At 38.5% G+C, this 24,717-nt stretch overlaps 2 protein-coding genes across 7 annotated transcripts in view; one reads left to right on the plus strand and one right to left on the minus strand.

Moving 5' to 3' along the window:
* The window catches only part of LOC120302552 (multifunctional protein ADE2), a 68,054-nt gene extending 67,231 nt beyond the window's left edge, over window positions 1-823 (plus strand). For all 6 annotated transcript variants that reach the window (XM_039331127.1, XM_039331129.1, XM_039331128.1 and 3 more), the window contains one exon: window positions 324-823. In XM_039331127.1, coding sequence (XP_039187061.1) covers window positions 324-490 — 167 coding nt within the window. In that variant the 3' untranslated portion in view covers window positions 491-823. The remainder of the gene's footprint in view (window positions 1-323) is intronic.
* A 2,372-nt stretch (window positions 824-3,195) lies between these two features.
* LONRF1 (LON peptidase N-terminal domain and ring finger 1) lies at window positions 3,196-24,168 on the minus strand. The gene is made up of 12 exons (XM_039331136.1): window positions 23,280-24,168; window positions 19,062-19,180; window positions 16,368-16,490; window positions 15,652-15,804; window positions 15,227-15,380; window positions 14,994-15,090; window positions 13,815-13,929; window positions 12,425-12,546; window positions 11,733-11,891; window positions 11,486-11,648; window positions 4,488-4,640; window positions 3,196-4,059 (listed from the first exon to the last, which is right to left on the minus strand). Exons 1-12 carry the CDS (start codon window positions 23,653-23,655, stop codon window positions 3,901-3,903), a joined length of 1,893 nt encoding a protein of 630 aa, XP_039187070.1. The 5' UTR covers window positions 23,656-24,168; the 3' UTR covers window positions 3,196-3,900.
* Between the last annotated feature and the right edge of the window lie 549 nt (window positions 24,169-24,717).

Genomic DNA, 24,717 nt, shown 5'->3' on the forward strand with positions numbered 1-24,717 from the left:
CGATTGACGCTGAGTCACATGCCTAGAAAGTTGTCTTATATGCCAGAAACTACCAGTATTTCCGGCGTATGATCGACGCTGAGTCGCATGCCTAGAAAGTCGTCTTATACGCCAGAAACTACCTTATTTCCGGCGTATAAGACGACTCGGCGTATAAGATGACCCCCGAGTTTGGAGGCTGTTTCAACGCTCTCAAAAGTTGTCTTATACGCCGGAATATACGGTACGTATCAGGTTTTTTTTTGATACACTAAAGATGATCTAGTGGTAATACATTGACAATCATATAGTTTAAAAATTAAAATTGTCTTGCTTTTTAACAGGTCTTGGCTGTTCCACAGTTCTTTCACCTGAAGGTGCTGCCCAATTTGCTGCTCAGATTTTTGGGTTGAATGACCACTGTGTGTGGGCCAAACTGCGATCCAACATTCTGAATACGTGGATCTCCTTAAAACAGGCTGACAAAAAGATGAGAGAATATACTTTATAGACGAATTCTTAAACCACTCTTTCATTTTAGCTTCCAGAATTTGATGACATATCATTCCTAGTATAAGTACTAATGGGAAACTGTTCCTAATCTATTTTATGATAAAGAGTGTACAGGTGCCCTGTCATGTTCTAAGCTATTGTAAACAACTAATCTTGTATTTTCTAGCACAGTGTAACCTGAAAGCAGAGTTATGTGCATTAAGGTAGAATAGATCTTACTGATCCATCATGACTGGTTATTAAAGAGAAATATTACCTGTGTTGACTTGTAATATGCCCATCTGGCGATTCTCCTAAAATTTGTATTAAAGCTAGCAGTGCCATTAATAAACGGACCAGTTTGCTTTTGTTCTAGAATGTGGCCCACCGTGAAATCAAATGTATAAGAAGTTATTCAAGATGTTAAAATATTGTATCACTACATAGAATTGGAGGGTTGAAATGAACATTAAAGGTCTTCTAGTCTAGTTGCCTGCGTAGTGCAGGTATTATACTACTGCAGACAAATGGCTGGCTATTTGCTTGAAAACATCTAGTGATGAAGCACCCATGACTTGAGGCAGGCTATTCCATTGCTTAATTGCACACTGGAAAACTACTGAATGCTTGACTTACAGCACTATTTGTCATTTTTAGGTGGTTATGTGCAGCCTATCATTTGGCCACAACTTTAAGCATATGACTTTTGAATTTCATTAAGCTTTACCCTATAACGGGAAGATGTTATTTTGAGAGAATACAAAACTCAACAAGGCAATACTAGTTATAACTACATCAGATATTCTATTATTTCTAGTACAATTATATGCTGTTCTACCCAACTGCTCATTAAAAATATTGAGAATCTGTTGATTACTCATACAAAAGCATTCCTTACAAAGTTTTGATACAGAGGTTGAGTTGCTGGGCTAAGACAGGGAAGATACAGCTATGTTGGGCTGAAGCAACCATACAATGCTGCTGTTCCATGTGTAAAAAAAATAAAACTCCTGGTCAAAAAGTGGGAGATGTATATATATAATTTTGCCCCCTTTTCATTAGATTTCATCCAAGAATTTATTCCAAAACCATTCATTTTGATGGCATGAACCATTTGTATGTTTAATGTCATACAGTTGAGTTTCCAAAATACATAATTTAGTGTTAGTCAGACCCTAAACTGTCACTGACCTCAAAATAATTCAGTGCCATGCTGAAGTAATTGAAACTACTTTCACCTAAGTTCTAGAACAGGGGTGTCAAACTCAATTTCATTGCATCAGCATTGCGGTTACCCTTGGGGGGCTGGGGCCTACTGGGTGGGCGTGGATGGAGTGGGTGTGGCCTACTGGGTGGGCGTGGTCAGTGCTACATCATTCGCATCAAGGGTACCTGGACAGATCTGAGGGTCTCTGGCAGAAGGGAGTGGGACCAGGGCAGAGCCCATCAAGCTGGATATGTGAAGTAGGCGAAGGCCATTTGCTGGCCACTTCCAGGCGATGGAGCATTTCTTCATTCCTCTCAAAGTGTGACACCTTCCCAGTATGCACCCAGGGGACAGGGCTGCCCCGCAGGGGTTAGTTCCTCACTGTTTTCAGATAGCCTTGTGGAGCTAAGATTGAATGTGTTTCAGCATAGATGGCCACCACAAAATTGTACCTTGACTCCCAGCCAACCTGGGCCAGGGCAGCGGGGGCCGTTCCCTCACTGTTTCCAGGATGGCTTCGCGGGCCACATGAAACCACTTTGTGGGCCACATCCGGCCCCTGGGCCTTGTGTCACTAGAAGGTATTATAAATGCTAAAAGCCCCAAAACATTAAGGATTCTGATCAAAGTTAAAAATATAAATTTTAGATTTATTGAAAATTAAATATTAGCAAAAGCAAAATTTTGAACAAATAACTTTATAAAATGAATCATAGTCAAGACAGACATTTGAGAAACTACAAAATGAACCGATTAGCAAACACACTGCCATCTTATGTGTTGCAGTACAATTTGTTATGAATAAGGCATGGAAATCTGCATTTCAAACTTTTGTTTTCCAGAAATTATTTTTAAAAAGCATACTTCAGTAGTTCCCAAACACGAACAACTTACATTTAAGAGTACGGTGACACAGCGACAATTTTTTTAAAAAATATTTTTTTCCAAATGAAGACCTTGTAAGTAGACTTGATATTGTGTGTGTAAATATAAGAATGATTTTGGTTACTGCGTCCAGGAAGTATTGGATATACGGAATTTTTCCATCCAAAGTTGGAGGAAAAAATCTGACTCTGAAAACATCCTCCTGGTACCCCCTAACCTTTGTTCTTTTTAGCATTAGAAAAGTATTAAAGGAGGAGTTAAGTTACTCAAATCATACAGCTCCCTTGACTATCATAAGGTTCAAATATGGAGGCTTCATCAGTCATGGAACAGACATAGATAAATTTATTTCTTACAAAACCAAGGTCAGGAGAGGACACCTCTAGTTTTTCCTCTGGTAACAGAAGTCCTTGAAGCCTGTTAAAAGGTTTCGCCATCAGAGCCCAACAGTGTTGCTATGCCTGCTTTTTTTTGTTTTGTTATAAACTGAATAGACCATTTATTTATTTATTTATGAGACTTCTATACCGCTTTAAGTGCAAGCACTCTCTAAGCAGTGTACACCAGTAAGCAATGTATATATATATTTACATTGCCCCCAACAATCTGGGTCCTCATTTTACCTACCCCGGAAGGATGGAAGGCTGAGTCAACCTTGAGCCGGTGAGATTTGAACCGCTGACCTGCTGAACACAGTCAGCTAAAGTGGCCTGCAGTACTGCACTCCAACTGCTGCGCCACCTTGGCTCTTAATTTAAATCTTTTAATTAACTCCAAATAACATAGTCACCTATGTCTAATTCTAGTCTCACGATATATGTCACAGTGGCAACAGCTTCTTGAAATATTTTTCAACTGTTCTTTAACATGGCTCCAAATTCCTATAATAATTTCACAAAAAAATTGTGCCAAATTTACAATTAAAGACTTAAAACAGACTTTTGCTCTACAAATAGACAATACATTTAAATAATTGTGCAAATAGCAACAAGGTGCTGTAGCTGAGGCAATTTCTGATTTGCAAGATTTTGAAGTCGTCTTTAATACTGTAAACTTGAACTGACAAATTTTAAATCTTGCACTTTCCACCACTCAGTGGAAATTTTTTTGACAATAATACGATACATTCCATTTGTATTATAGTGCAAATAAATATTTTGCTGCTAGATTAATTGTGTATGTGCAATATTAATGGCATCCTTCTAACTGAGCAACTACTGATATAGGAAAATTTTTCCTAATAGTTCTCAAATCAGAACTAAAAGTGCAAATTCTGCAAGAAAAAAAAATCAGCTGAAGTTACAGCCATACTGTTGTATTAAGGTCCAGGTCATTAATTATTTGGACTGATCTCTGGAAAAATAGGTCAATATAGCTTGAATTTTTATCAAACGTTCCCTCAAAGACCTCATAGAAAACACTGAAAGTTGATATTTAGGATCCACAGGAAGAACAGCTAGAAGCCACCAACACCACGCAGGTCCATCAGCTGTTTCCTAAAAAGAAGAAACCAAATTAAAAGGAAATAAAACAATATTAAAACTTAGGGCATTTAGGAGAAAAATGGTGTAATAATGTGGTTATGTAATTTGAGTTTTAAAAGGAAAATATTTCCTAAATCTAAAAATACTACCATCTTTCACAAAACGTAGAAGTAAAATAACTACTTAACACACTTAAAAAAAACCAAGTGTGTTTAAAATGCTAGGCTAAATGTAATCGGCAACATTCCAGACCTAACTTTTAAAAAGTCAGAATTAATCCAGACTGGATTTTTTTCCCCTTGTTTTTTTCAGTTTTTGCACTTCCTTTTTTTGTCTCGCATTTCTTAAAGCTGTTAATTTAGTTACTGTATTACTCTCTTTACTAGCAAAACAAGTGAAGGTCACACTGACAATTATCTGATACTATAGTCACTAAGTACCTGCAGGTTTTCTTCCTTCTCTGGCATTGGACCAAAGTACTGAAGTATTTGGCTGTGAAATTTATTTCTTAAGCTTTGAAACCAGCTACAAGCCTGGTTGTAAACAATATTATGGAGCTCTTGGAGTTTCCTCATTTCACCTTCATCTTTAACCTGCACATTAAGAAAGTATAGTGTAATCACTACATTAACATTTAGCCATGAAACTGTATACAAATTACACAGATAACATGGTATATAAAAAATAAAAGAGTTCAATCTTTACAAATGGGAATGGGGGGGGGGGGGAATGAATTACCAGGCAGCTCACTTCAAAATACCAGCAAGTAGAATCACAAACAAAGTTGGTGTGGTCAATCATTCGAAGCATTGGGAACTGAGAATGAGCTATTGGCTTAAGCAGTATTTTCCAACTATTCCCTTCTCAACTGGTTTCTGAATGCCTTTCCTGAATTCACTTAGCCACAGTTAGTCATTACTGGGCCATGGCTAACTCCTTATCCAGATGTCAGTTTGATAAAACCTTAAATTCAGCTGAGCAGTTGAGAGCCAGTGTTTCCTGTGCACTAGGATTATATTATGAAAACATGCGAAGGAGATAAACAGAAAGGCATAACAGTGCCATAAAAAGGGAGGTCTCGCCTACAAAGGAATTCTACAGTGAATAATATGATACAACAACATTCCCTAACACTTTTAGGACAAAAAACATACTTTAGAAATTTTGGAAGTATGGTAGCTTCACTTATAAATTGATTCATGGAGGTTATAGCCTGTGAAAAACTGCATTTTACCAGAAAAAAAATACCAAAATTATTTGTTAACATCTCCATGTAGCTCTTTAAAGCACCATCTACCATTTCTGCATACATTTGACTTTAGATGAGTAAATTTAATGGCAAAGTATTAGCCAGTACAACTGGCCATTACTTTTAATTTCTAAGAATAGTGATGGGTCTGTGGTGACCAGATAAAAAGAACCTATTATCCAATTTTAAATCAAAATACCTCTCAACTGGATTCCTGAGGTAAATTGTACAGAATGGAGAAGAATCTAATTCCCCATTAAAAAAAATAAGAACTGAAATATTTGGGTGGAAGAACATGTCAAAATGACTCTTTTTATATCTATCTATCTATCTATCTATCTATCTATCTATCTATCTATCTATCTATCTATCTATCTATCTATCTATCTATATTCAGATTTCTTTTTTGCTGACAAGAGTTAAAGATTTAAGTGGGAGACTAGTATAGCTATTTCGGACTCATCTGTCCTCATCAGCTAGCCACACCCTTTATGGGATTTGAACCAGGGCAGTCTACATGCTAGGCAGTTGTATTAACCACCAGGCCACCTGCTCTCCTCCCCTTTTTGTCAGCCGAGTCAAGCAAAAAAGAAATCTGAATTTGTAATGTATCGCAGTTGCGACTTGAGCCTGCTTAATGCCCCTAGTTGGGGGGCTGCAAGGCAAAAGAGATTATTAAAAAAGTGAACTGCAGTATAGCAGTCAAAATGCCAAGGTGCAATCAATCAGACCGGTCTGTCAGAAAAACTTTGTGTGTGTGTATGTATGTATGTATGTATGTATGTATGTAATTCAGAATGTCTATTTTATGTAATAGTAATGCTACAGTTAATAATATAAGACCAACCTAGGCCAGTTATTATTACTACAAATAGCTATTCACCTAGAACAGTGGTTCTCAACCTTTCTAATGCCATGACCCCATAATACAGTTCCCCATGTTGTGGTGACCCCCAAGTGGGTGTGGCCACCAATAAGAGGGAATAGGACAGCTAGGGAAAAGAGAAAAAAATGGCGGACAGTGTGGTTTGGTGACCCCCGTGAAATGGTCGTTCGACCCCAAATGGGGTCCCGACCCACAGGTTGAGAACCACTGACCTAGAAGATTGTTCTTTAAATTGAACTAGTTACTTGACTCCCTAGTAACAAATGATTTGTTACTAGGGACTAAGTAACCAGTTCAATGTGAAGAACAATCTCTAGCTGAACTAGCTATTTGTAGTAATAATAACTGGTCCAGGTTGGTGTCCAAAAATTAAGCTGAACCTTAAACAAATTTGATTTTGAAGAATATTCAAAAAACAAAGCCTGAGTATCCACTACACAATAATCCAGTAAAAATATTTCTAAAGTGAAAAAAATGGTATTAAAGTTGAAACATTGTCTCATCAACATAAAGTTTCATCCTTTATTTAATACACAGAAATGTGAACCTAAGGTTTTTTTTAAGTGAAATAGTTATTGTATTTTGAAACACAATATCATTGGAAAAGATTAAGTCTTCAGGTTATAATCATTCATTTTCCCTGTGATGGTGCTGAAGAAATGATCCTTCTGACTTGTCCTCAAAATTCTGGCTCTCCCAGCATCCCTGCAACCATGATCACAGCACTTGGCACCTGACTCACAATGCTGTAGTGAACTGGATTCACATGACTGTGATTTCCAATGTTCTCTGTTGGCTTCCCACAAGCAAAGTCAATAAAGAAGTAGTCACAATCATGTGACATCCTTGCTTAAAACCCCAAGGGGTCCTTGTTCAATGATGGCAACCAGGATGGCTGGAATGGTTGTTGTAAACAATGTGGTCATGTGATATTACTATTTATGACCACATTTCTTAGCAATAGAAATTTCAGTTCCAATTGCCATCATAACTCAAGGACTGTCTCTCTCTCTCTCTCTCTCTCTCTCTGTTTCTATAGCAATGATGGCGAACCTTTTAGAGGCCAAGTGCCCAAAGTGCAACCCCAAACTCACTTATGCATCATCAGATACCGGGTGGGTGTGGCCCTTGGCTGGGCATGGCTTCAGTGGTAATGGCAGGCTGGGTGGAACTAAAAAGTTCAATCAATCAATTCCAGCTTTGCAAGACTTTTTTTTCCCCATGAGAAGTTGAAATTGACTGATTGATTGAACCTTTTTTTTTTTTTGCACATGGCGGCGGAGGCCTAAAGCAAAAAGGTTTTATAAAACCCAGCCGAAGGCCTAGGACTGGGGCGATGGCGCACGCGCCCATAGAGAGGGCTCTGAGTGCCGCTTCTGGCATCCGTGCCATAGGTTCGCCACCACTGTTCTATAGTCTACATTAAGTTGTGTTACTAAAATTAACCATACAGGTAGTCCTCGACTTACATTTAATGACCAAAGATACAATAGCACTGAAAAAAGTGGCATATGACCATTTTTCACACTTATAACTGTTGTAGTACATGGTCACATGATCAAAATCCAGGCGCTTGGCAACTCGCATATATTTGTGATGGCTGCAGGGTCCTGGAGTCATGTGATCACCTTTTGTGACCTGACCAGCAAAGTCAATGGGGAAGTCAGATTCACTTAACAACCATGTTACTAAATTAACAACTGCAGTGGTTCACAACTGTAACAATAGCAATAGCACTTATATACCACTTCACAGGGCTTTACAGCTCTCTCAAAGCAGTTTACAGAGTCAGCCTATTGCCTCCAACAATCTTGAGTCCCCATTTTACCAACCGCGTAAGGATGGAAGGCTGAGTCAACCTTGAGCCGGTGAGAATCAAACTGCGGAACTGCTGGCAGCCAGATGTCAGCAGAATTAGCCTGCAAGTACTGCATTCTAACCACCGGCTCATGTAGCAAGATAGGTCATAAAATGGGGCAAAACTCATTTAACAACTCACTTAGCTTGGCAACAAAATGTTGGGCTCAATTGTAGTCATAAGTCAAGAACTACATGTACAGTTTCAAACTGGTAAAAGATCTGGTTGTTTTAGCCAAGAACGATCTTATAATACCCTATAGACCAGTGGTTCTCAACCTGTGGGTCGGGACCCCATTTGGGGTCGAACGACCATTTCATGGGGGTCGCTAAACAACGCAGTCCGCAATTTTTTTCCCCTTAGCTGTGCTACTCCCTTTTATTCTATTGGCTTTTGAAAGCCAATAGAATAGACTCTCTTGAATAGAGTATAATTCTATTGGCTTTCAAAAGCCAATAGGAATTGTCCAGGCTGTCTCTGCCCTGCTGAGCCCGCCAAAAGTCCCATTCTGCAAACGGTGCTGCACCAGTTGAGTAGTTCTCGACTTACGACCGGTTGAGTAGTCCTCGACTTACGACCGGTTGGGGGTCGCGGCATTAAAAAGGTTGAGAACCACTGCTATAGAATCTCTTTCCACGATTTCTTAAGGTACATCTAAATAATCTACTTGGTCCCAACAAAAATGAAACAGCGTTTTGAGAAATAAGAATATCTCAGGCTGCTGCTTTACTTTGCAGCATGCTAATTCTCTTTATTATTATTTTTAATAAAAAGAACCCTGGATTGTAAGGCCTGTCACACAAGTTATTCATGGCTGAGTCACCTCCTGCTTGGATTATTGCATTGTGCAGTTGATCAGGGTCCCCAACCCCCAGGCCATGGAACCATACTGTTAGGAACTGGGCTACACAGCTGGAGGTGAGTGGCAAGTGAGCGAGCAAGCGAAACTGAAACCATTCCCTCCCCATGTCAAAAAAGTTGGGGACCGCTGCACTAGATTACTCTTAAAGATCACTCGTAAGCTAATTTGGCCAAAATGTAGCCAATGAGTTAGTTGAGAAGTCCCCATGTTTGTCCATGTCACATCTCAGCTTTGTGAGCTGTACTGGCTAGTGGCAGGTTTTCTGGTGTGATTCAAGGTGTTGGTCCCTTTTGCCTGTTTAGTTACACATCTATCTTTCTGCTCTTATTGCCTATACTGTAAGACTAAGTAGAGGTTGGCGTACTCCAGCTTTGTTTGATCTCCATAGCTACCCATGTCAACGAGTGACTCTGGGCAGTGTACATCATAAAACATAAAAACCAAAACAATTAAAACAATTGATACCAGGTGTAAAAGCACTGTCATCCAGTAACACCTAGGACCAGGCTTTTCAACCTGTGGTATGCGTACCACCTGTGGTACATTAGCATGTGGGCAGGTGGTTCGTGGCCCTGCCCAGCCAAGTGTAGTGAAGGAGGGAACGAGCCAGCGCAGTGCAGGACTTACTGTGAGAGAGTACTCCAGAGCTGCAAAGTGATTGGGGCTAGGCAAAGGCCCCAGGCTCACTTCCAGCTCACCCGGAAGAGAAAGGAGGAGGAGGGGGTGAAGACAGGAGAGGCTATAAAAGGAGGCAGTTTGGGCGGGAGAGGGAGAGAGAAGCCCTGGGAGGAAGCGGAGTCAGGTCTAGCTGCACCAAAGGGAAAGAAGGAGAAGGGTGGGGGAGAGGAGATCAAGCAGGCTGGCCATGAGCCGATCTACAATTTCTGTGGTGGCCACCTGTGCTGGCAGAAACAAACAGGCAAGAAATGCAGTGGGGAAAGGGTCGCCCTCCACGAGGAATGAAGAAAGGCAGCAATGAAGAAAGCAGCATCAGCTGGAGGTGAGGCAGGGAGGGAGGAGATGGAGAGTGGAAGGATTCTTATTTGCTTTTGTGACTCTGAAGTTCTGCGATTTGTGTAATGTGGGCTTGTGTTCTTAAGGAGTGTTTGGCAATTTCTATTTGGCTGATGTCTCTTGTTAGCTTCTATTGCTTTGCTACAGCTATACGTTTTGCTGCAAGGGATTTTGAAGTATTTTTCTCCTGAATGAATTTTGCCTGTAGCAAAATTTACCTATGAATGGAGCCATTTGGGGAGGCTGACTTAGCTGGCAGCCAGTCCTTACATTTTTTTTTCTTCCTTAAGTGCCGGCTGCACTCCTTAGCTTTCCTTTCTAGACAGTAGCTAATTCTTAAAGGGGAATGTGCCTTTTTAAGCTAGTTCACTTAGCAGCTTGTCTTTTCTGTCTCTGGAGGCTTTTCCTTGTTTGATGACTATATGGAAGAGGGAAAATATGGGGGGGAGCATTTCAAATTCTTCCTTCATAAGGAGATGGGAATGAGGGAAGGGAGGGAGGGAAGGAAGTCCTGCCTTAGCACTTGCCCACCAGCAGCCCTGCCATTGACTTTGCTTGTCAAAAGGGGATCACATGACCCTGGGACACTGTGACCATCATAAATATGAATCAGTTGCCAAGCATCCAAATATAAATTACATGACTCTGGGCAAGCTGCAATGGTCATAAGTGCGAGAAATGATCATGTCATTTCAGTGCAATTGCAACTTTGAACAGGGGTGGGGGGTTTTTTGGTCATCAAGTTTTTGACACCTTGCTAGATGGTACTCGAATACTACCATATCCTAATAGTAGTACAATCGGTGAAAAGGTTGAAAAGCCCTGACCTAGGAGACCTGTCTTCTCTGCAGCTGCACCTACCCCGTGGAACAGTATTTGCCCCTGGGGCACCATAAGGCTCCAACCCTGCTGTAAAAACATGGCCCTTTCAGCAGGCCCTGAGACAGGGTCAGATGATCTGCTCTGGGACAAGGCTGTTCATTTTCATGGTTTTGACTCAGCTGGTTTATTGTTTCCTCAATTTTCTTGAACTGAAATGTAGCTTTCAATTCAAAACTATATGTAGGCAACAAAATAACGTATGGCCTTTAGACTCCAAAAATGCGCAATAAATGTCACCATCAAAAATTATTATATCCTAAAAAAGAATACTATCTTGTTACTGGTTTGATAGATAATTAATAAAGAAGCACGTAATTACTATATATTACTGTATGTTTGTTAATATTTCGATATCTGTATTTTAGCATAATTGGTTTCCTTTGCAATGTGATCTATATTTATGCATTTTATATTTATTTAAATACATGTTTCTGAGATATCTATACCTTTCACAAATCCTCAAAGGGATCCGTGGCACAAAATATTTAAAAATCTCTGTCCTCTACGAACGACAAATTAAATCAGTAATTTACTAACATAGGATCTAAATGGAATTCTATATATTGTCATTCACTGCAAGAATCTCTCCCCTCCTCCTATCGAACTAAGTGAATGCTGCACATTGGACTAGGGCTGCAATATTCAAGGTGTCTTCTTGTAGAGTTAAAAATTAGATGTTTTATGTACCTTTATATCTTCTAAATCCTCAATGTCTGCAGTGCAATAACCATCCTTCATCCCTCTTCGAATAACTCGGAATCTCTTTAACCCAATTGTATCGACAACAGATCTTCCATCTGGCAGATAGTCAAGATTTCTAATGTACAACATGCAGCCATAATCTGCAAATCTAGAAGAAAGGGCACTGTGGTCAATGGCCAGCTTAAAAATATTTTAGACATTTTAATTTTGTGATTTTTGAATATAAACCTACCCATTTTGGGGGTCATGTACACACATCCCAAATTGTTTTGTTCCAGTTTCTATACTTCTTCGAATCATCAGTCTATATCTTGGTTCAAACACATGGAGGGGGCAAGGCACAGTTGGGTAGGCCAAAGTGCAAACAAAGATAGGAACATTCTTGGTCAAACTTCGAACAGAATGCAGAAAATAAAGTTAAAATTAGAATTCTACCCACGCAGGAAGATTTAACTCAAGATATCAAATTCCTCAGAAATATCCTTTCCCCCAACATTACATTATATCCTTGTGCATTCTCTTCAAAATGACTGGACCACTAGTCCAAAGCACAATTGTGGCTAAAAATGGACTATCATTCAACTTGTGATATTACAGATAGCACTATTTTTCATATTAAATACATAGTGATATTTTCTGCAGTCTCCTGCATATTTATATAATTACAAACCCTTTCAGTAACTGAACAAAAGTCTTACAGTTAACATAATAATATAAATAAGGAGTGTTAAGAAAATCTTATTCCACTTAACTGTATAAATGGAACATGGATGTTTTAATTACTAGAATTTTTCAGTTTGGCTTTGTAGCAAAGATTTACACAAGATTCTGTATGATTACTGTTCCCAGACAGTTTAGTCTTTGTTCTAAATGTCTGTTAATAAGCTTTATTATATACAAATGCATATGTACACACACACACACCTTGAAAGTTCAGCTATTTCTTCGTCATTAATTCTTTTTCTCTCGGATAATTCAGTAGGTAAATACTTCACTATTAGTTCTTCTAGCAACTGTGTAGTGCTGTATTCCTTACGTGCCAAAAACTAAATGAAAGATAAATTGTTAAACCATTATAATTTTTTACATAAAAACTACAGGCTTTTTTGGTTTCATATCATTTCCTATTTTTCCTATCTTTAGTATTATATCTTTCCTATTACCTATTCCTTTAGCATCTTATGACTATCACTTTGTTGTTGTATCTTATGATTTATGTTGATTGCTTTTATTTAGCATCCTATGACTATCACTGAATACTCCTTGTGTGTCCAATTACACTTGGCCAATAAAGAATTCTAATTCAGTTTCAAAGAATTAAGCAGAAAACAGCTGACCATACTGAACTTCAGTATAAAGATACATGAAAGAGAATGAATTTTCAGTGTGGGTGTGGGTGTCTCCTAAGCATAAGTGTCCTTTCACCTGACTAGTTTTGCAATCAAGAAACTCATGGTCCAACACTTCCTTGCCCTGTTTTTAGAAATTCACAAAAATAGCAATCATTGTGTCTCCCCTTTCACTTGTCAAAAGTCTGTTCTGGTGCCCAGGGCTTGCATATATAAACAGCTCTTGCATGTAAGGGAAGAACAGCAGCACTGGTGGTCCATAACAAACGCCAGATGCTCTTGTAAGAAATAAAATGGTATTGGCAGTCTGCAATCTCTGTCTGCCATCTATCACTCCTTCTGAGGCAAATTAGATTCCTTTATAGGTATGCATGTGAGTCCTGCAGCCAATCATTAATTCTTTTAATGTTTGGAGATCTGGTTGGGTTCATGGTACCTATATGTTCCTAGGCACTTGCTTTTACTATACATGCACCACTGCTTAGTAATACACAGTGCTCAAGCAAGGTCTGTATTAAGCAACACTGGCATTAGCTGAAAATAGGATATAATCTCTTTTAATGAAAGTTCCCATGCTAAGAAACTCTGTTAACTCTTGCCAGTAATTTCCCAATTTTATGAAAAAGATGTAAGTCAGTTCATAACTAAAAATCAACGACATTTTACTATGCAGTTACTCATTTTTATATATTTAAAATAATAACTGTAATAAAATTCTTACATGTTAAAACCGATTTTGGAGATTCTTAAAATACGATGAGATCTTGATAAAACGTCAGGAATAAGGGCTTTTTTACATTAATCTACAGTCTTTCTTGCATTTTTAAGAAGAAAACGTTGCAAATAGCAGCCATTTCCACTCACAGAACAAAAGGTTATTGCAATTCCACCAGGGTTTTTCAGCTTTTGATTCAAACTTTGCTTTATGACAGAAGTCTCTTATAAACGTTCATAAAAAGCATTACCTCTTTTAAGTTGTCTTTACAGAGGGGACACTCTGGAGCATGGTCCAAACAGCGTTGTAAACAGTTCTTGCAGAATGTATGGCCACAGGGCGTTGTCACAGGATGAAGGAAAAGCCTAAAAAAAGGTTGCGAGTTTTAAGTGAATTACCATTAAGATGCAAATACAATTGAATTGGAAGAAAGTAACTTGAAGGCTGCACACAAAAATGGTTAGCAAAGGTAGTCCTCAAGTTATCATCACAATGGAGCCCAACATTGCTTTTGCTAAGCGAGGCATTTGTTAAGTGGGTTTTGCTCCATTTTACGACCTTTCTTGCCATAGTTTGTTAAGCGAATCACTACATTTCTTAAGTTAGGCACACAGTGGTTAAGTGAATCTGGCTTCCTTATTGACTTTATTTGTCAGAAGATCACAAAAGGTGAACCAGGGACAGTGCAACCATTATAAATATGAGTCAGCTGTCAAGCATCAACATTTTGATTATGTGACCACGGGGATGCTGCAACGGTCGTGTGAAAAACTGATCCTAAGTTACTTTATTCAGTGCTGTTGTAACTTTGGACGGTCACTAAACCAACTGTTATAAGTCGAGGACAACCTGCGTTTGTTAGTAAGTTAGGGACAGGGAACATTTCAACTAGCAATTTTATTTTATTATACTTTATTTATTTGTGCCTTGAGTCTGTGCCAATTCCTGGAGGCTCCCTGTACAAGCCCCTCCACTGATTTGCCATTGACCAATTTCTAGTCTGATGCCTTTAACCACTATCCCAAACTGGCTCTCCAGCAATGGAAGCCAGAAACAGGAAATGTTTATAGATGCACTAAGCCAATTTTCTTTCCTTTCAAGCTAAAAAAAAAATAGGTGGAGAGTATGCTAGTATTGTTTATGAGTGTCATTCTGAAGACTCCTAATGCTACTAAAAAATAATCTCTGAGGCCACCCAGTCTTACAGTAAGCTAATTTTAAAGAAGTCTAATTAGAGCTTATTTAAATAGCCTGAAACCTCACCTTATTTTGCAGTCTTATTAAGGGATTTTGAACAAATCATGAGAACATTTTCATGAAGAAATGATGTTAGTAGCTTCTGTGCACTGAGTTTAATATTAAAGCTTCCTTTAAGTAATGCTACAGTATGATAAAAAAGATCATAAATGTTGAAATCAGACTGTATTACCTCAAACACAATGAGCATTCAAAGTCTGTTACATCAACCAAATTTTCTGGAACTATTCCACAAGTGATTGAAAAGGTAGCATTCCCTTTTGGAGTTTCTAAACAAATTAAAACATGAAATAGAGCATAACTCATAAAACAATACACATGACCAAATATTTATTTTCTTTGTTTCCATCTTCACAAATAGTAGTATTTTGTTTGGAAAAGGCAACCTCCTTTTAAAATAAATACCTTTCTCTTGGCCAGAAAGCCATGGTTCAGAAGATACTCTTTTTAATATATCGTCTTTGGCATCTTTTTCTACTGAATCAAGAGAATTTGCAGACTGGGCACGTTGCAAACTTCCTCCAATAGTGTCTAATGTAACTTGTGGCACTTCTGAGACCTATCAGAAAAGATTAAAAAACAAAATTCAACCTATCCTCTACATTTTTTTATAATGAAAAAGTAACTAATATTCCACTAGCAGATTCAGTTTTCAGTATTCTATCTTTATTTATTGAACTTATATCCTGACCATTTTAATTAACTGACGTGCTGAACTTCAGTTAATCAGCATTAAAAAATTTTCAAGACACAAACAGATATGTGGAACACACATCTGAAACTGGTTCCAGTGTTCTTCATAATTATTTTCCATGAGAATATTTACTTACTGACACTGGGGTGAGCTGTAAAAAATCACAAGACTCTTCCATTTCAAATGCAGAGCTGTGTTTAAGTTGTTTACTTCGAACATATGAAGTATTTAAAGCAGATTCTTTCAACTTCTCACTAATATTTTCTGGTGACAGCAAATTACGCAATATCTATAAAATTGACATTAAGGAATACAATATAATGACTATTACACTTCATAAGTAACGTAAATAGATTTCTTTAATATTGTCCCAACATTTAGACATTAAATAGCTCATCATTCTCCCACAATCTGAAAGAAGTCTCAAAGTAACCAACAATTATTTATCCTAATGTTACTCTCCTGCTTTGAAACCATACATAGTTTTATAGTTAGAATTTTTTGATCACATTTTGTTTGAATAATAGTTATCTATAACACTGATTAAAATGAAAACAGTAGTTGCATAACATTATTCTATGGTCCTCATGTAACTCCTAGAGTCTATTGTGTGATGCAGATAATTTAACTCCTAGATTTTGTCAGAGGACTTTGATGGCATAAATACTGGTTTTTGATAGCCTAAATACATTTCTTGGACTCTTACAAAAGTTTTCCCTTAAAACCATTCCCTATCTCAACAGCATGAAAATCTCTATTTTATTATTATTTTCAGTCTGCTTCCTTTCCAATCTAATTTCTTAAACAAAAATAAGTCTGGCCAGAAAAGCTATTATATGAATGTTTAAGTACCTTTTTTGCTTCTACTTTTGCTAAAACAAATCCATCGTCAAGGGATAGGCAATGAAGAAAGACTTTTAAGGCGTCTTCTACAGAACCAGCGTTATTAAGTATTGTTGCTCTTCTGAAATATACCTGCAAGACACATTTATTGTGATTGAATTTGATGTGCAAACCTAATCCCAAGCATGCTTTTTCTAAAGATACTATTATTGCCTGTTAGTAGGTTTAAGTTTGTTTTTAAAAACATTGGTAGATTCCCTGATGTCAAAACTAGAACGAAAATAAACCATACAGACATGAAGCTAATGGAAAACAATAATATAGTACATTACTTATAAAGGAAATATGTTGGTGCAGTTTTAAAATATAAAATTACATCTGCTTTATTTTATTAAGCATTTTAAGAGAAGGTAAGAAGGAAAATAAAGCATAAAGTGGATAAACAGTGAATATCCAAGAATAATAGTATTACATTTTAAATATTTCATTGATTAGTTTTTAATAACAGATTACATTATATTGTTTTAAAAATTACAAATCACTGTGACAATTCAAGTAATATAAATATCAACAGCAATAATTAATGCAGATAATTTTTTAAAAAAATGAGATTAAGTATTACAATGCTTTCTGTCCACGTAATTGAAGACTTTACATTGAAACCAAAATTTCAGATGTGATACAAGCTGTATATAGTTATAATCCCAAAATGGTTTCCAACTTGAATTAAATTCTGTATCAGATTTACATTTGTAATACAAATTTATTCTGGATATTATAGTATACTCACTTAATTAGCATTTTTCTGCAGAAGGAACTGGGTTCCAATAAGAAACTTAGAGTATCATTACAATATTTACTACATATAAATTTGGTACATTTTGTTTGAATATCAGGTTTAGTGATATTTATTTTAAAATTAGCATGTTGGAAATTGAGCTTAAATTTATTTTATTAAAAATAATTCCCCAAATTGTTGAGCTTTAACTTCATTGCCAGCAGCTACAGTAAAACAATTCAACACAGCCATTAATTTCCAACTATTTTTGAAAATGAACTCTCCATTTTATCAATCCAGTACCAGAAAAATATACCAGTGATAAAACATCTTATATAAGTGCTATCTAAGTATAACATTTAGGGTAATATTTTTTCTTCCAATGAAATTTCCACTGCTGCATATCCATTATTATATTGAAATTCTGCATCCATTTAATAATGTAGTTTTTAACATGTTTGGTTTCTCTGTTGGTTTCATCCACAATTTATAAATAAGGCACAGCAATGATATAAATTTTGTCTTATGAAACTTATCATTAAATCCTGATCACATGGAATACTAGTGGATCTTTCCAGTACATCAATTGACAGCCATTTCAGAAACAGGAACTAAATATACTGTATACTGTAGATCTAAGGTTCTATATCTGAACTGTATATGTTTTCTTTCCAGTACAGAACAGTAACACAAGTTTACTCCATGATAAATGAAATAGTTCTTCATATAGTGATATGTATAAATTTTGGATACATAATTTAAAAGTACATTCGCATCAGATATAACAGTTCATGACCACATGTAACTGCCCTTTGTATACCATTTCAGGCAGATGTGTCTGACTTATCAACTAAAATACCTGTTATTGCTATGAAATGAGAATATATAGCCTATAAACCAAACAGAGGAAACAGAATTTGCAAGTTTCCTGTCAAAGCATGACCTTTTGAATTTTCCAATAAAATATACAGTGGAAACCTTTTGGGGAAAGTGTATTTTTGAGGTTTGATGGCTAATAACACCATTTTTGGGGGGGAGTAGTACCATAAAATTATATATCAATGGAAAGATAATTTATTCAAGAATGTAATGCAACATAGTTCGTTCAATTATCTGTACTGTATTTTATGACTGCTTCCAGAAAAAGAGGCAGATTCTCTAATCCAGTGGTTCTCAACCTTTCTAATGCCGTGACCCCATAAAACAGTTCCCCATGTTGTGGTGACCCCCAACTACTTATACATCACTGGGTGCCAGGAGCGTGGCCAAAGAAAAGGGGGGAAAAATGGCGGACTGCCTTGTTTGGCGACCCCCGTGAAATGGTCGTTCGACCCCAAATGGGGTCCCGACCCACAGGTTGAGAACCACTGCTCTAATCCATGGGTTGGTTGATTATCTGATTATATTATTTCATTATCTGACCTGTAAAAGATTTGTATCATTGCCATAATTCTGTAGGACTCAGAAAATGTTGCCAAGAGTATGGGTTTCAAATTTTTTCAGGCTGCAGGGACCTGTATATTAAACAAACAAACAAACAAAAAATCCTGGAACCCTTGATGAAAAAGTTGATGAAATTCCATGAGAGACTTACAGGTTAAAAAAAAGTTGATTTAAATACAGCCATTTTCATCACTAGAACTTTGATCTGGGGCTCTGGAATTTCTTTTTTTCCCCTTTAACCTGCAGATCCCTGCAGCCTGAAAAAGTTTGAAACCCATACTGGGCAACGTTTTTTGCATCCTACAGAATGGCAGCAACGATACAGATATTTTCCAAGAAATATGCATTATACTTACTTTAAAAAACAAATTTAAAAATCCCATGGGCATAATTTATTATTTCTTATGTTGGCCTCTCAGATATATTATGAAAAATAAGAAACCTATGCTAAATAAGTAACTTCATTTTGGGTTTATTCTTACCTCAGGCCAATTTGGTATTTTAGCAGTAACAGCATTCAGTTCATCTAGTGCAGATTTAAATTCCTGGAGACTAGCATAAGATTCAGCTCTGTAAATTCTTAACATTAAATCACTGGGATCTAAAAGAAACAACACACACATATTTAGAATGCAGTTCACTGAACCCAATTGTAAAACTCTGTAATTTAAACAGTATACAGTATGTAATAGAAACATAGAGAGCTAATTTGATCTAGTAATTAAGGCACCCCATTAGAAACCAGGAGACGGTGAGTTCTAGTCCCGCCTGAGGCTAAGTGACTTTGTGCCAGTCACTCTCTCTCTTAGCCCATGTCAGTCCCTATCACACCCACTGGATCAACATTTGATTTGATCTGAAAAGCAGCCTTGCACCTGTGAGGAAAAATAATAAAAAGTAATATAAACCTAGAAAACAGATAATAATAATAGTAGTAAAGTTGGAAGGGACCTTGGAGGTCATCTAGTCCAACCCCCTGCTCGGGCAGGAAACCCTACACCATTTCGGACAAATGGCTGTCCAGTCTCTTCTTAAAAACTTCCAGTGTTGGAGCATTTACTGCTTCTGGAGGCAGGTTGTTCCACTGATTAATTGTTTTCACTGTCAGGAAGTTTCTCCCTAGTTCTAGGTTGCTTCTCTCCTTGATTAGTTTCCACCCGTTGCTTCTTGTCCTGCCTTCAGGTGCTTTGGAAAATAGCTTAATTCCCTTTTCTTTATGGCAGCCCCTGAGATATTGGAATACTGCTATCATGTCCCCCCTTGTCCTTCTCTTCGTTAAACTAAACATACCCAATTCTAGCAAAGGTTCCTTATATGTTTTAGCCTCCAGTCCCCTACATCTTTGTTGCTCTTCTCTGTACTCTTTCTAGAGCAGTGGTTCTCAACCTGTGGGTCGGGACCCCATTTGGGGTCGAACGACCATTTCACGGGGGTCCCCAAACAAGGCTGTCTGCCATTTTTCCCCCTTTTCTTTGGCCATGCCCCTGGCACCCGGTGATGTATAAGTGGTTGGGGGTCACCACAACATGGGGAACTGTATTATGGGGTCATGGCATTAGAAAGGTTGAGAATCACTGTTCTAGAGTCTCAACATCTTTTTTACATTGTGGTGACCAAAACTGGATGCAGTATTCCAAGTGTGGCCTTACCAAGGCATTGAAGAGTGGTATTAATACTTCATGTGATATTCACATGGTTAGATAATCATGCAGGAAAATGCCTCTATGATTGAAGAAGATAGATTGCCAACATTTTGACAACTATGTGTATAGAGGCTGATACTAAAGAAGGTAGCATAATTAAATATTGTATATATGCTGACAAGAAATTTATGAAAGCTATTTCAATACCACTTTAGCAATACCTTGATTTAAATAGTTTCTCATGTAATTTACATAAGATCTTATGTAAATATATTTCTTAATGTGCTAAAAAGCAAAGAAAGCATAATTCAATGCTTTCACGATTTTTTTTTTCAGCAGTACATTTTGTAACTGATAGTTCCATAAAACAATTACTTACAAATATAAAAAAAGAGCAGCCAAAATCAATGCAACGTTTGATTAAAGGTTTACTAATCTTCATTTTAAAGGCCATTTGCTTATGGCAGGGAAGTAAGTTAGGAAAGAACCATGCTATAATTGTACTGTATCTCCAATGTCACCTGAAGTTGTGACACTGTAAAAAACAAAAGCATATAATTTTAAAAGAACCCTAGAGAGCTAATTGTAAGAGGCACAAGACTTTTTTTTTAAAAGGGTTTAAAAGCAACTTAAATACATTTACAAAAATTTTTTAAAAAGCTATTTTGTTAATTTCTCCAAACTGAACTTATTGCATAATCAATTACATTACTGGATTAAATATTTTTATCTCTTTTGTAATGTATGGGTAACCATGAGGGGAAAATGAAATTACATTAATATTCAAACATTTTTTTGATAAGGTTACATCAAAATCTGCACTCAAGTTAATGATTCTATATGAGGAAAGCAGTGCAAAGGCAGCACACCAAAATTATATAATTGCTGTCTTGGTAACACAACTTTAGTCAATAACTTGCAGCAATTTTTAAAACTGTCAAAAGGCTTTATTGCTCACATTTGGAATCTAATATTTTTAAAAAGTTATCGCTACAGATATTTTCCAAATATTTTATAAAATTTGTTAATGCACAGTAGGAAAAAATATTTAAAACAAATATAGCTGAAGTCCCTTATAACTGATCTCTTAAGACCTGGAGTTTACAACTTCTGTTAATAAAGTCTTATGCTAGATTATATAAACAAAGTACATTTTAAAATTATATTCTATTATATTAAATTTTTTTACATAAATAACTTATAGCAGAGGTCCCCAACCTTTTGGGCACCAAGGACTGGTGCAATGGAGAAAGGTTTTTCTGTGGACCAGAGGGGGTATGGTTTTGAACACTGCCTGTATCCCGAGGATGGAGCTTTGCTTGTTTGTGTGGCCCGTTTACTGGCATGCCGGTCCCCAGACCAGGGGTTGGGAACTCCTGACTATGCTTTGCATTAGTTTACTGTTACTCTGCTCCATGCATGTTAAGTCAGACTGCAGACTTTTACTGCAGCTATTTCCACATCTCATTATCTAATAAATGTATCTGACACTCAGAATCATCCTTTATAAGATATATAAATGCCCAGAATTGAATGTTTTATTAATGCTTTGCAATTCATATATATTAAATGAGTTCCTTGACAAAATGATCAAGTATAAAAGATCTTTCCATCAATATGAAGAAATCTGGTTTCAAATTTCAAACTTGAAACTATGCTAAACTGATTGTTTCTTTTCCTGCATGTTTTCATTTTAGAAAATTGCAGTATGAAGCTCATAGAATCTTAAGTACAAAATAAAAACTGAATAATATTAATAAAGAATATATTTTACATATGTGTGCACATAATCTGTAGTCTGAGAAGTTATCAGAAAAACAATTAGACAAATCTAGTGTCATGATGGCTACCAGTCCATACGCATAAGGAAATAAAGCAATATGATTAACTATCCTTTATACTGTTCACATTGCACTGTAAGTACTTACTAGTTAAGAATGCGCTAAGGTGCTAACTGAATTACACTAATCTCTCGACCTTGGTATATATAAGTCTTCTCGCAGCAATGTGTTGTGAAAGCCCTATCTGCTTATCTATATTTATTTATAAACTTTATTGTCACTATATGTGTATACACAGTGTACACATATCACCAATATTATACAATGTTTCCCCTTCCACGCCCACATTTCCTTATGCAACCAGCACCAGCAGGTGAATTATCTTAACCTTTGAAGGAGGCTGCATATACTCGTCCTTTCCCTAAAATTACTAGGTCCAGAGTGATTCATAATCCTCCAGACAGGTGCATGAAAACATTTTTAAGCCGTTTCCTAAAACATATTAGCTTGTCCATCTTCTAAAGATTTCCTTATAGTGCATACATTATGAAGATGACGTTTGAAATATGACAGCTGTTTCCCGTCTCTAGAAAATAAGGGCACAAAGTAACCTACTTCTTAGCTGCTACAACCCTAAAGAATGCCTCTAACTAAACTTCCCCCCAACCTGTTCCTATAAGGAAATAAAAGTGACAACTTCTGTATCTTCTGCAGAATTGTATACAGCCAAATATAAAACAACTGTGCTATGGCTAACACAGCAAGCCGTTTCAGCCCACCCGGCAAATTACGATCAGCCTTTCTATCCTTATATATTAAGAAAGAAAAAAAATCCGGTGGGTTTATTCGTTTCCCGTCTCAAACCTACAGCAGCCAGTAAAAATACCGGCATCTGAGACTCCTAGGATGGTTTGAAATTTGATTTACTGTAGATACTTTCACTGACAAACTAGCTTCGGCTTTCCAGGGCAGAAGGAGCGGAGGACGCATTTCATTACACAACAAAATCCGAGGAATCCTTTGGACTTCCAAAAACTCCGGGATCCGCAACGTCCGGGTCACCGCAGGCACGAAGCCTCCGAGGCTGCCTCTTTGCAAGCTCTAATCTGCCGTCTCCCCCCACCCCCCCCCGCCCGGGTCCCTCCAACCCAAGTAACCCAGGGTCGGAGACTCCCTTCACGGCCAAACCCATCCACACGACCTGACTCGGCACGCGTTTTAGGCAACCGGGCCGGGTTATTGAAAGGAAGTGGGCGGCGGGCCTGTGCCGCCTTACCCTTTCGGAGCGCCTGGTCGGCGGCTTCCCGAGCTTCGCGGGGCCGCCCTTGCTTCAGCAAATCGGCCAGCCGGCGCCACGTCCGAGAGCGGGCGCACTCCGCCGGGAACCACTTCTCCGCCAAGTGAGCCAGGACCACGGCGACCGAGGTGCCCGCCAGCGGCTCCCCGCAGTGGCGGCAATGGGCGTGGAGCCTCTCCCGGAGGCAGCGGCGGCAGTAGGTGTGTCCGCACGGCGCCGTCACCGGCTCGCCCAGGAAGCTGAAGCAGCCCCAGCAGCGGAAGAGCTCCGCCGGGAGTTGCCCCAGCCGCGACGGGCGTCCGCCGGACAGGTCGAGAGGCGTCCCAGCACTCGCCGCTACCGGCGAGGACGCCATTTCTTCCCTCCTGGGTTTCTTCTGCGGGCACGAAGACCGGGGGGGGGGGGAGAGGTACGGCAGGCTTCCACGGCAGCCACCGCTCGCCGCGCTCTCTGGCCGGGAATGGGACGACGGTCGAGCTGGGGGCGTGTCCGTTTCTTTCCTCTTCTCCCTCCCCCCCCTCTCTTTCGGCGCTTGCGCTTCCGGCAGGTTGAGCGTTGGGTCGTTAGTAGCCGTTAGGCGCGCGGGTTCTCATCCACCTCTTTCCCGCCCCTTCCTCTTTTCTTTTTTTATATTCGACTCTCTCTCTCTCTCTCTCTCTCTCCCTCTCTCTCTCGGGACTCCGTTTACTCTGTACACCTCCCACCCCGCCTTCTTAAGCCAGCGCGAGACAAACCCCAGAGCGAAGCCCCGCCTCCATGGCGTTTAAAAAAAAAAGGAAGAAAAAAACCCGGCGCGTCATCTGACTTTCCACTTTCGATTGGCTCGCGAGGGAAGAAAAGGGGGCGGGGCGGGGCAAGGATAAAATACGGCCGCGTGCTTAGGCTTTCTCGGGATTTCACCGGTTGGGGCGGGGCTAGGACTGGGCGGGGCTTGCTTCTGGGTGGCTCGGTTTCGGGGGGGGGGTGCTGTCTTTGTTTTCTGCGGGGGGGGGGGAACGTTTTGGGTGTTTTGTGTTCTCCCGCGCGATGATAACCCTGCAGCTACGCTTCCCCTGCAGTGGAATCTCCAATGAACTTGGAACCTTAATTTTTATTTTACATAGGCTTGCAGGGAAAAGGTGTCCAATGGGATAAAGCTAGATAAAGTGGGAGGTATAATCTAGTTTATGTCTATGGAGATTCTTAGTCATCCAGATCATAGTTGTCTTAAAGTGGAATAAAGTAGAATAACATAGAATAAAATGAAGAATAAAGTAGAATTATAATAATGATAATGAAAAATCATTATTCAAGTAAAATGATGTGTCTGCATAATGCCTGGAAGAAAGCTGTGTTAGCAAAAGCTGTGTTAACGATATGTGACTGACCTAATGCACACTGAGAAACATATAAAGAAAAACTCTCTTCATTGTATGCC

Source organism: Crotalus tigris, unplaced genomic scaffold (assembly GCF_016545835.1).
Source record: "Crotalus tigris isolate CLP2741 ecotype Arizona unplaced genomic scaffold, ASM1654583v1 scf7180000024434.1680833, whole genome shotgun sequence".
NCBI lineage: Eukaryota > Metazoa > Chordata > Lepidosauria > Squamata > Viperidae > Crotalus > Crotalus tigris.